At 39.8% G+C, this 12664-nt stretch overlaps 1 protein-coding gene across 2 annotated transcripts in view; it reads left to right on the top strand.

The window, feature by feature from the left end:
* Nucleotides 1-12664, top strand: part of DSCAM (DS cell adhesion molecule) — a 411800-nt gene that overhangs the window by 313511 nt on the left and 85625 nt on the right. For both annotated transcript variants that reach the window (XM_076354240.1, XM_076354249.1), the window contains 2 exons: nt 1510-1656; nt 3407-3562. In XM_076354240.1, the coding sequence (XP_076210355.1) occupies nt 1510-1656; nt 3407-3562 (303 nt within the window). The remainder of the gene's footprint in view (nt 1-1509; nt 1657-3406; nt 3563-12664) is intronic.

Genomic DNA, 12664 nt, shown 5'->3' with positions numbered 1-12664 from the left:
TCTTGCAATGAATACGTGCTCATTGGTCAGTCTCTTTCCATCCAGCTGTCTACTGTATCTAACACCTGTAATATATTAACTACTAATGTGATATATCCTGCTGTGAATTATATTGACTAAGACCATAGCTTTCATTAAGAAGCCTATTGCTCTGGTGTTTACACATTTGTAAATTTTGTGATCTCATCATAGCTTCATAGTGATCTCATCATAGTTTTGAGAGTAAAACTCTGAAAGGTGAAGTGATACTGTTAATTTTGTTGGCTTTCTTTTGTTTTCAAAAGAACCTGCTGTGAAACCTAGAGCTCTTGTACTGCACAATCCTTTATCTTGTCAGCCTAAAGAGAGATGTGTGTTTTTTTCAAGGATATCCAAACTAATGTGAGAAAAATCATTGTTATTTCAGACAAAATTAACCTGTCTAATCCAAGGAACAATTGAGACTTTTTTTTTTTTTCCAAACTGCATAAAAAGCACTTCTCAAGCAATGAGAGGGAGTCCTCTAGTGGAAAAAGAGAATGATTCTATATCCAAAAAGAGCCCGATATTTTAGAGGAGAATAAAAGCAAATAATAATCCTGAAGGATAGTGTAGGTCAGATTTTCAGCTACTGTAAATTGGCATCAGTGTACTGAAGTCAGTGCCAGCTAGGAATCTGACTTTTTACATGGGGGAAATGGAAAAGCACAAATCTAAAATTCTCAAGAGCTACAGATTTTGAGGCATACGCTTCATGGAAGGCTGGTGTTTTCCATTTACTCTAAATGTTTCTAGGCCTAGACAGATCACCGTAAGACCTCAGAAGGCAGTATACTCACACGTGCATCTCTCTTGTATTGTAATAAATAATATTTTTTTTCTTCAGAATCCAGCATGCTTACTTTTTCTGGCAATGTTTTTTTTTGGTCGTTACTCAATTTTTGGGTCCCTCTCAGAATTAAAGATGTCATGAGCTTTAAAAGCAATGCCAAATACTAATACTGCTATATTGCTTTGACACTAAATGGCCAACAGAAATGCCTTAGATTTGGCTGACTTTTTCCAATTTTGTCTAAATGTCAGTGAAAATATTTTATGAATATTTTTTTCCAATATTTTTTAAAGATGTGCCCGCTTCCACTCCCCACCAATTTTAGAGAGACATTAGAATTGTCCAGAAAGACGGCAATTTGGCTGCAAACTTTAAAAAATGTATTTAAATTGCTTACAGAATATTCTGCCTATTTCAGCCCTAAGACACATTTCTCTTCCAAAAGAAGCAACAAAAAACCTATTAAAGGACTAGTCAGCAAGTGGGGAAGCAGTACATTGAAAGTTATTCAAGGGAAATCAGCTGCACTTGCAGAAACATTTGGATTGTAGCAAGAATAAAGGTTTTGCATTGTTAACAGCATGTAACTGCTAATTAAATAATGGGTGGTGGCATAGCAATGAAAATTGAAAGTGTAGCCGAAGGGTAAACATTGAGTCGTATTCACTGAGTTAAAAATGGTGAATGTCTTATTCCAGTGCCCAGCTGCCCTCCAGGGAACGTGCAAGCCACTGCCACATCACCAGAAACCATCTCTATTTCTTGGTCAACTTTGGCGAAAGAAACGTTGAATGGGATTCTGCAAGGATTCAGGGTTATCTACTGGGCCAATCTCTTGGACGGAGGTAAGAGAAATCAATCTATTGCCAAGTAACAAGCCATATGTGGCCTTTATATCATTTACTCTCTGCTGTGAAGGCATTGTACTTCCTTTTCTTTTTGATTTAGAGAAAGCTTCATCTACCTATGAAGGAAGCCATTTTCCATAGAGTTTTAACAGAGCAGCAGTCATTGCAAAGTTGCCTGGAGGGGGCCTCGGGGAAGGCTTCCACCATGGGTTTGCAACACTCCATAGACCTGACATAGTACCCAAAATGACGTGAGAAAATTTAATCTCAGTTACAAAGTCCAGAGTTTTCTTTTCTAAAGAATGATGATATGAACCTAGAACATACCTGCCCAATCCTGTATTTTATTTTAGTTTGGTTGGTTATCTGTTTGCTTAGCTAGTTGCCTACTTGAGAGGCTTATTTTGACAGGATGCATTTCATCTGCACAGCTGAGGGCAAAAAAAGGAAACATTTGTGGAAAAGGCTTGTTATTTCCATGCCAGCCTCTTCTATTGTGCTTATGTTTTGTACTCTCAGCGCAATTCCTAGGGAAATAGACTCCTGAGCAGAGAATGAGTGAAATGATCAAAGGAGAAATGAGATACCTTACTAGTCTGCAATTTATCACATGACGATAATTTTACGTACGACCTTTCTTGTAAATTAAATATTAGTGGGTTTGAGATGCACATGCCCTTATTCCTATTTGCCCTGCTGAATTTTCACAGCTCTAGGGCAATGCGCTGTCTCCCTTCTTTTGCTTTCATCCATCAGGATCATAGTACACTCTAATATGCAATTGTCTTGCAAATCCTGGCCTCTGTTAATGTAGCAAGGGGAACTCGGAGTGGAAATGTAACGCAGAGGCCCATTGTTACTGGTGGTAATGTTAAAGTCAAAAATATTTGAAAATAAACCACCAATTGCGTTGTACATTTAAAAATACAGATAAAAAATATGAGAAGCACACATAAAAATGTAGACATGACAGACATAAAATTAAATATTTTCAGTGATGCCTGTAGTCTTTGGATCAGATCTTATGTGAATATTATCAGTGAACGTCTAAGCTCCTTTGTGATGTCCTACAACATGATGAAGAAAGATGATGTTCATGTAGTGCCTAAAACTGGATTTTCTTCATTCGTTCAGCTTTATTTTCTGCCCTAAATATGTTTAAAGCTTTTTTGCCATATGGGTTGTACTACTTAGCTTGCTGCAAAAAAGATTCGTATGAAGTGCATCATCTTTCTGCAAGTAAATCTGTTTTTACTGTGTTTAAATCTATTGTTAGCTGGTATTACTGCCATCAAGTGCTTTGCAGCAGCACTTGCTACATATTTTAAAATAAAGGGACATTTTTTTTTGTTTTTCCTTATGAGAAATGGTCTTTCTCAAACCCAGAAAATCTTTATGAAGATAACTGACTTTCTCATTTTTGCTTTAGGGAATGTTTTGCAATAATCTCTTCTTATCTATTCTTTATGAAAAATCTTATTACTTGTAGAAATTTTCAATTCTCTTCCTTGTATTTAAAAAAATTACAAAAAAATAGTTTGAAAATGAAAACTGGGTCTGCTTTGAATGGTAAGAAGTCAGGACACAAAGGAAGGTATTTTAGTTTATTACAATTCATTGCTATTTTATAATAATGAAACATTACTTCTCTGCTATACTCTTTAATCCCCAGGATTTCCACAGCTGGTATCAATAGCAGGGAGAAGACTGAACTTGGCAATAACTCAACTTCCTTTTTATTCTATAGAGCTAGGAGAGATAAAGAATGTCACTACTACACAGCCATCACTAGAGCTTGATGGCCTGGAAAAATACACCAACTACAGCATTCAGGTGTTGGCTTTTACACGAGCTGGAGATGGAGTGAGAAGTGAACAAATTTTCACCCGCACTAAAGAAGATGGTAAGGAGTAAAACGTTTTCCATTCCCACTTCCACAAAATGTTTGTATGTCTCAGGCTTTCAAAATAGTGCAAATATTGTACACAAACATGCAGAGTGAGATTTCTATCTGGAGGTCTTGAGTTAGGAGCACACGGAGAGAAGCATGCACCCGCAGCTTTGAAAACAATCTGACTGTTTCCAAGACTCCAGTTCAGGTGAGCCAGAAGTTTGTATCTAACACTAATGATCTGAGCAAGTTTGTCTTTTTTTTTTTTTTTTTCCAAATACTTCAGGATCTTATTTGAGAATTTTGAGAGGGTTTGAGTTAATTCTTTCAAAGTGATTGAAAATGGGGAAAAGAGGAGAGACTATTCTGGGACGATCTTATATAACTTATAAGCTTCTAAGAAGATTTTTTTCAGTATATAAAAAAAAAAAATCCTCCAAACACCTCTTCCTTCAAAAGCAAAATGAAGAACAAAAACGTCTTGCCTTTGTTCATAGACCAAAGCATGGAAAATTTAAGTCTTGATGCTGAAAGTTTAAGAAACTTTTAATCACACACAGACACACAGACACACACACACGAGATTTCATAATCGCTTTCTTGTAACTTTAACTATGGAAATCACTTCAGGTTGCCTCAGTAGGATGCCACATACTGATCTATTTCTCAAGGACTAGAATTTCAAATTCAGGGGGAGTTTTGTCCCTAACCTGTATAATGCCTTGAAAAACCCGTGAGATGTACAAATACATCTTTAGATCCCTAAACACTTTTGAAAATCTGGATCAATAATTTTTTGGCAGAAATAAAAAGGCACACAGTCCTAGCAATGAAGTTACTTGAATAATGTTTGATTGGTAAATTCTCCTGTGAGTCATGTAATATTTTTAAAGGAAATTAGTCAATGGATTTTTCTTTATTACTTTATTACTTTATTATGACCAGTTTACTGGTCATTCATGAATATATGATTTAATTTGTCAATTTTTTAATTTGTAATGAGATTTACAAAAGTGCCAAGAAAGTAGGTTCAGTAGATTAACTAACTTGATGAATGTTTGGCATTTTTTTGCCCATTAAAAAAATGACTTGATAAAAGTTATTAATTTTTTCCAATAAAATATTAAGGCACTCATTCTAAAATTTACATACATTGTAACGTCACCTAGCCTCAACTGTAGTTGTATCCAGGGGACTTCTAAAATTTTCTCTTACATTATCAAATGAGTTATTTGTTCCTTGTTCTATTTTCATGCGCTTAATATTTTCCATTACTTTGATCAAAGTTTAATTAACAGCAAAGAAAGTAAGTGAATGTCTTATAGCTGAGAAATGTGAGGAAATTTAGGCATGTAGCAATGTTGGTTAACGTAGGTCTACTTCCTGGACTTGCTAGATGTAGGTATCACTGAGATCCTGCATCAGCTTGCAGTAGTGGCTCTGTTTAAAACTGTCTCAAGGTACCACACGTAGTCTGAAACTGCCAAGGACAATTTGCTCAGCTATAGACTTGTGTGTCTTAAACACTGAATGTTAGGTCATTCTGATCCCACCCTAAAGTCCTTGAACAACTACTTTGGAGTACCTAAGTCCTGAGTCAGGTGCTCTTGAGACACTCCGTGTTTGGAGGTAGATGGTTTTGTTTCAAAGAAAAATCTGAAAAATAAGAGGACTGTAAGATCACCTGCTGCATTTTCAAGTTACTTTTTGTCAAGTAGATCCCAGCATGGCAACTTTTCCCTGAATACTATCTGAACACAAAGGCTCTCTCACCCCAGAACCTTGGGACTGGTACTTAAGCCACCAGCAGACAGGGGGATTGTCCCACACTGCTCCAGGAGCTCGGGGACAGGCTGGTCTCAGGGAGATACAGTTCATGTCAGAGCACCCCTGACGACAGCAAGAATGTGCTTGCTGGTCTGTGCCTTTGAGCAACATTGCAGCCTGCTGCCTTATGTGTCAAATTGGCCGGCCAGTCCAATGTCAGGGGACAATAAGGAGCATTCTTCCAGAAATCCCTGAAAAGCCAACCTGTAGAGACAAGCCCTGGCTCCTGGGTCAGCACTTCATGGTACCTATGCCGGAGAAGTCATAACGGCTGTTTGGGAATGCCATGCACTGGTTTCTGTTGAGTTAAAAACTTGATGGGAGCTGCAGGCTACCAAAACTTGCCTAGGTGTCTCTGTGTGAGGTTCCTTCAGCTTTTGGAAATGATCAGAAGTGGTGCCAGCAGTACCTCTGTCTCTCACTGGGGACAACAAAAACATGGTGTACTGCTCCTGAGAGGTTGCTAACACCTCACCAAGACCATTCCTCTGCTCTAAAAAGGATCAGATACATCTCAGCCACCACTGATATTTACTAAAGTTTTCTCCAAAATTCACAGTGATGAGGACTCCATAGCCTCCCTAAGTATCCTGTACCAGTTAAGGATCCACCTTAATGCAATCTCTTTTGCTGCAAAGTGGGCTAAGTACTTCTCCTTGCCCTGCTGGCCAGGGAGAGCGATGGATAACTTGCTGCTTTGTAACAGTATTTCCTATCTGAAGGGTTACTGTGCCCATTGCTCCCTCCCCTGACACATACACCGGTCCACCTCCTGTGACCTGTCTCCAGTTTGCAACAGTTCTGAAACATCAGAAGCCTCAAATTTTTTCTTTTTTTTTCTTTTTTTTTCCTTTTTTTTTTTTTCTTTTCCTTATAGAATCATAGAATCATAGAATCATTGAGGTTGGAAAAGACCTCTAAGATCATCGAGTCCAACTGTCGACCCAACGCCACCATGTCCACTAAACCATGTCCCTAAGTGCCTCATCTACTCATCTTTTAAATACCTCCAGGGATGGGGACTCCACCACTTCCCTGGGCAGCCTGTTCCAATGTTTAACCACTCTTTCAGTAAAGAATTTTTTCCTTACATCCAATCTAAACCTCCCCTGGCGCAACTTGAGGCCATTTCCTCTTAACCCACCTCTTCCCAGTTTGCTTCTCCCTAATTCTTGGTGGGTCTCTTGCTCTCTCCCTTTCTGAGATCAGACAGGCCCTGAGGTGTGGGAAGCACATAGACTCTGACCATGTTTGGCTGCTGTGCAAAGGCTCATCTCTCATCTTTAATCCTCCTGGCAGTTCAGCAATAATTCACCCTGAGGCAGCATGACTAACCTTTTCAGATGTTTTCTGATGCCTCACAGTGGTTCCACTCAGTAAATCTTTTGTCCAGAAAACTAAACTGAAAGGTGTTTCCAGAAAATACAATGATTTCATGTTTTGCTTCAGCTTCACAACTTTTTATTAAAGGCAGTAAAGATTTAGAGGGGAATACATAAAGGGCTGCAATTGAACATAAGCCAAAACCAAAGTCCCGGGTCTAAGCATCCTTAAGACTGTGGAAGTTAAATGGGAAAAGACCATTCACATTGCCAAACTATATGTATCTACCAGGTGCCTCATTCCTCAGAAAGAACAGACATTTCTTCTGTAATTTTCTAAGGAAAAGAGGCTCTGGTAGAGGATTAACCAGTAGGACTAATTTCAGTGCACCTAAAAGATCCTGCCCTAATGTTAGTTTGAATACTCTCTCAGCATGTGAAATACAAATAATTGCAATCTTAACAGAGCTTAGATCTGGAAACCTTATATCTCTGCTCCCAGACCTTCTCTGGCTAAAATTGTGACACAAGATATTCCACCCTCCTCTAATAAAATCTGTAAATCTGAGATATTTTTAAGTGGCTGCCAAGCCCTCTCCATCGTTATTACTATGAGGCCATATCACGCCATTAATTTCTTTTTCTTTTTTCATTTCTTTTATGTTAGGGGAAACTTTTCTTCATAAAATCAATGGTGCAGCGTGTTCCATTGCTGCTGTTGAAAGGCAGATCATGGCCTCCTGTGACTTCTCTGTTGGTGTTCAGCTTAAAGACATCAGGCCAAAATTCCTTTAACAGGCCTGAAATCTCCAATGTGGCAAAATAAGACTAACCCAGGGAGTAGAGCAGTCAGCCTGGATGAAATGAGTTGAAGCTTCGATTTCTTGTAATGTTTGATACTGATGTTAGACACCAGAGGTCAGACACTGCTGCTGATCAGCTTAGGAAATGGGAACAACTCTAGTGAATAATCGGAAAGGAGCTTTCCTTTCAATGTGATCATATTTATGGGTTTTGTCTAGGTTTTTTTCCCCCATTAGCCTTCAGAAAAAGAAACTGCTCTTCTTGAAGTTCCTCCTGGCAGAAAAATAAGCCAAGCAGAAATGCCCAATTTTTAAGAATTCATTGCGGTTTTGTATCCTACCCTTTCCACTTTACAGTTTCTAATAAGCCAATTGTCCTCTTCACCTGAGGATTTAATGTACTAAATCATTAAAAATTAAAGTAGTTCTTCAAATTCTCGCTGTGTTCAAAGTATGGTTTCGAAAGCTACTCCACTTTGTAGCAATGGGGGGTTGACAAATTCCCTCTCTGTTTCTGCACTGCAAATGCAATATGAGAAAACCGTAGATGAGACAATGAATTTGCTCCCCGTACATGCCCGACACATGATGCAGCACCTTGGGCGGCAGCAGCACCTCTGACCTTGGGCAGAACTGGCCAGCAGAGGACACGGCCCCCAGAGCCCCCTCCCAGGGAAAGCTTCCTGCAATTGGCAATTTGGCCTGGTGTGGCTGCTTTTTACTAAGTGTCTGACAGAGGTTGCTTCTGGGGTTTCTGTGGTGCAGGAGGATGTATGTTTCTCTCTCCTATCAGTTTCTTTTGAGAAAATGCATTCTTATGCACAGAAAGCTGTTTGTATACCACAGAAGACTTTGCTTGATGCAGCAGTGTTGTCCTTCTAGTTCATCCTCTGCCTGAGAGGTCGGCGTTCAGAGCAAGGGGAAAGCTGCAGCAAGGGAGCAGCAGGGACTAGCTGCAGAGAGGAAGGAGGAATAACACTAAACCCCTTTGCCAGCCTCATTGTAAGACTCTGCCTGAATCCAGAGGGATTTTCCTCCTCTCCATTCTCTCTCTGGACACCAGGCTTCCTGGTGATTGGCATGAGAGAGATGGATGTACAGATACCAGCTGACAAAGCTTTATATTTATTCTAAAATGAATAAGCATAAATCCAGTCAAGTGTACGTTCAGTACTCTTTGGAGCAGAGCTCTGCTTGGGCTCGTTCAGCTGATGAGGATGGCTGTGCAGTTCTATTACCTGGCCTATGATGGAAAATTGCCCTTAATGACACCTTAAAGCATTTTTTTCTATTGTCAGAGTTCTCCAATTTTATCTTTTTGACTAACAAAAAAAGGTCCAGAATAATAAATGTTCCCATTGTGAAACTGGCAGGATTTGATAGAAATGGTGTGATTAATATGAGGCCAGTTCAGAGTGAATGAGGGGTGGACAGCACATGTGAATGTATTTTGGCTAGCATAGGTCTAAATTGTAGGTGGGATATCTACATGAACAAAGGCACTACCGGCAGCAGTCAGGAGCTTATTTTGTTTTGTTTTTCATAAATGTAACAGTCAATAGGATAGTCTTGTGTGGTGCAGAATTAAAAACCTGTTACGGAGCAGGGTTCAATTTTCTGATATATCGGTGATATCTCTCTTAAATGCACCACGCTCTGTGCATTTGCCTCCCTGCTGTTCAGTACTGTGAAGAAAAATGGTGATAATCTCTCTGCTTATGAAAAGGGGAATGAGAAAGTTCCTGGAGCTCCTCCCCATTATCTGGCACATCTAAATGCTTTTTCCCGGACTAGTTGTATCATTATAATTGCCTTTTCTGCATTAGCATTTTGCTTGCACTGTCAAGAATACAAATTGTTCTCCTCCACATGAAAGCAGCATGCTATTTCCACGTCTTTCAAAGCCTTGCTAGCTGGAGAATGAGGCCATCTCTGATCTTAAATTTGCCAAATCTGCTCCCTGGAAGGTTGCAAAGTTGGCTAGAAGCAGTCCTCGTCCTCGGCTTCTCTGTGCCCTGCCCTGGTTGTCCTCCGGCTTCTTACCATTATTTTACCCCTGGTGACCATGGAAAAAAGAAACTATGGTATTGTGCACATTTAGCTTGTCTTTGCTGGGATCTGTGGGAATCAGTGTGCTAAATAAAGATCCATGGAGAATTCAGACAGCCCAGGTCTCCTGACACTGCTGTCTCATAATGACTGAAGCTAGTAAGGCTATGGGATGCAATGGCAATGAGAGAAAATACCTTAAGTTAGCATAGCAAGACTGGGGTCTTTCCTCTCCAAGATAAGGCAGGCACTGCATTCCCCCACTACAACGTCTTCAGATACTCAAGGAACCCATGTTTAGTAACAAATGTTTCCGTTAATGCTGAGCTAACTCATAATAATCTTGTTTACGTCCGGGGATGAGTTTGAACAATGACTTTACACTCTGGACCCAAGACAGTGGTGGTCTGTAAGGCGTCAGATGACAGTCTGCAGAATTCTTGCTAAGGAAATGTAAACAATTCCCCACACACAGTCATTTCCACATGCACAACCCAGCAAACAAAGACAATGTAGCAAAAAGAGGCATAATAAATGAACATTCAGAGTAATTTCAGCACCACTGCAAAAATTGTTGCTTGATTCCAACCCCTCCACAATGAGGCAGAGGGGTCTTTGGATTAGAAAAACTTCAGAAATTTGACTATATAGCTTCCTGACTTTCTTTCTAGCCCCTATTTCTGTATGCTAGACAGAAATACAGCAGTCCAATGACAAGTAATATTTTCCACCTATGTCCATTGACTGGATAATGCTAGATGAATTTTGAGTTAATCCTTCAGCTGTTGACAGCAATGACCAATTACCATCAGAACCTGTCCCTATAGATCACACCCTAATTTAACAATAAATTACTTTAACCTCATACATATATTCGCAGTGATTTCCAGAAAACATTACTAACCATAAAGGAATCCTCCTATGGGTTAAGTAATTACCCTGGAGAGCTAGCTTTCACTCTTCAGCAGCGGGAGCAAATAGCATTTCTAAAGAGCTGGGTATAAATAACAAGTTGAATGCTGTCAAACATCAATATTTACTCTGCATCAGATAGAACTGCTAACTGAATTAGCCCCTTTGCAGAGAGGGGCTGGGTTTGCATGCAATTATAATCATGACATTCTCACTTGATGCCTTATTAGCTTTCTCAACACACTATAAATAGAAAATGCATATTCAGAAATGTTGCACTGAGTGGTGCCTATCTGTCAGTTTTCTTACATTTTCCAGTAGTACCTGTTCAGATACAAAATTGAAGTTCTCTTTATATGCTTTTTACAACCTGAATTAGGTAGCCACAAAGCTAAGCAAATATAGAGCCCAGGCTGTCTGGCTTCTCTTTATAGGCAAAGTTTTTTACCACCATAATATCTACTTACTTAAATGAGGTAGAACCAAGATTAAGGATCCATCTCCAAAGATCAGCTTGCTGGACAAGGGTTTTTCCATCTATATTGCACAATAACTGTTTTCTGTGAAAGTAAAGAAAGATGATCAAGCATTGGAATGGTAATTTTACTGGAAATTCTAGCATTTTGGTTGTTTTGCTTGAAATTAGACAAAAATATTAGATTCCTCATGAACCAAAAGTTCTGCAGAAAACAGAGTCCATCAAAATGTTTCATTTTGTCTTTAATACCATACGTAGTAATTTCCAGTATGACATATCTATTTTAATAATTTAACATGAATATCCTCTACATGCAGTATTAAAAAGATATTTCAAATTATTTATTTTTACAGTTTTAAAAATATTTTAAAATAATTTTCTGTTGACAAAAGAGTGGGGTTTTTTTCAGGAAAATTTAAAACAATTTATTCAAATGTTAATTGTAGCCCTTGCTATTTTGTTTAAGTGCCAGCTTATGTGTAATGTGATAATCTAACATGCAGGAATTTTTTCACATTAGTATAAGAGTGGTTCCAAAGTTGGAGAACATTGTACAGTGTAATGTGTGTTTGAAAAATAACATACGCTCATGAAATTAAAGTCTTTCTCAAAATGCAAGTGTGTGAAGAGATACAGCTATGGTTATGTACCAAGATTTTAGCATTTCCTGGCTGAAGTTTTTTCCATGTGGTTTTAGAGAGGAGGGTTTTTTTTCTCTTTTTCTGTGGCAGTTTTCAATGGCTTATATAGATAGCTACTGTAATTAGAGAAATAGATATGTGTTACATTCTGCAGTGCCAGATAGAGGTCTGAGCTGCTGAGGGCAAGGCTGGGGAGAAGGAGACTGCATGACCATATGTCTGCTCACACATCACGCCACTAGCTAGACCTGGGTCACGTCAGGCAGTGCTAACTGCATGGGTCTACAGCTCATCAGTTCTCTACTTCATTACATTCACAGCTCTACTGTGTATGCCCATTAAACTGTTCACATGCATATTATTTATACAGCGAATAATCATTTGGCATGACTTATGTCTTCAAAATTGACAATTTATAATAGTATGTTTTTTGGCAATTTTCATTAGCCACAGCCAACATATTTGCATGCACGTAGGCTGGGTGTGATTCTTCACAGAAGTTTAACCATCAGAGGCAGCTTCTGCTTCAGGGCCCTCTGAAGCAGGGCCTTTCCCCTCTCAGGGGTAGGTGCACAGCCCTCCAAACCCTCTTCCCTGGTGTGAGCAGTGCGGAGGCTGCTTCCTTCACTTTGAGAGTGCTGAGGGAGCTGGCGGAGGAGCTCGCCAAGCCACTCTCCATCATTTATCAGCAGTCCTGGTTAACGGGGGAGGTCCCGGATGACTGGAGGCTCGCCAGTGTGACGCCCATCTACAAGAAGGGCCAGAAGGAGGATCCGGGGAACTACAGGCCTGTCAGCCTGACCTCGGTGCCGGGGAAGATTATGGAGCGGTTCATCTTGAGGGCGCTCACAAGGCATGAGCAGGACAACCAGGGGATCAGGCCCAGCCAGCACGGGTTCATGAAAGGCAGGTCCTGCTTGACCAACCTGATCTCCTTCTATGACCAGGTGACCCGCCTAGTGGATGAGGAAAAGGCTGTGGATGTGGTCTACCTGGACTTCAGCAAGGCCTTTGACACTGTCTCCCACAGCATCCTCCTAGAGAAGCTGGCGGCTCACGGCTTAGACAGGTGTACTCTTTGC

The sequence above is a fragment of the Aptenodytes patagonicus genome, chromosome 1 (assembly GCF_965638725.1).
Source record: "Aptenodytes patagonicus chromosome 1, bAptPat1.pri.cur, whole genome shotgun sequence".
Classification (NCBI taxonomy): domain Eukaryota; kingdom Metazoa; phylum Chordata; class Aves; order Sphenisciformes; family Spheniscidae; genus Aptenodytes; species Aptenodytes patagonicus.
Note: the sequence above shows the minus strand (reverse complement) of the source record. Positions and strands in the feature narration are given on the sequence as shown.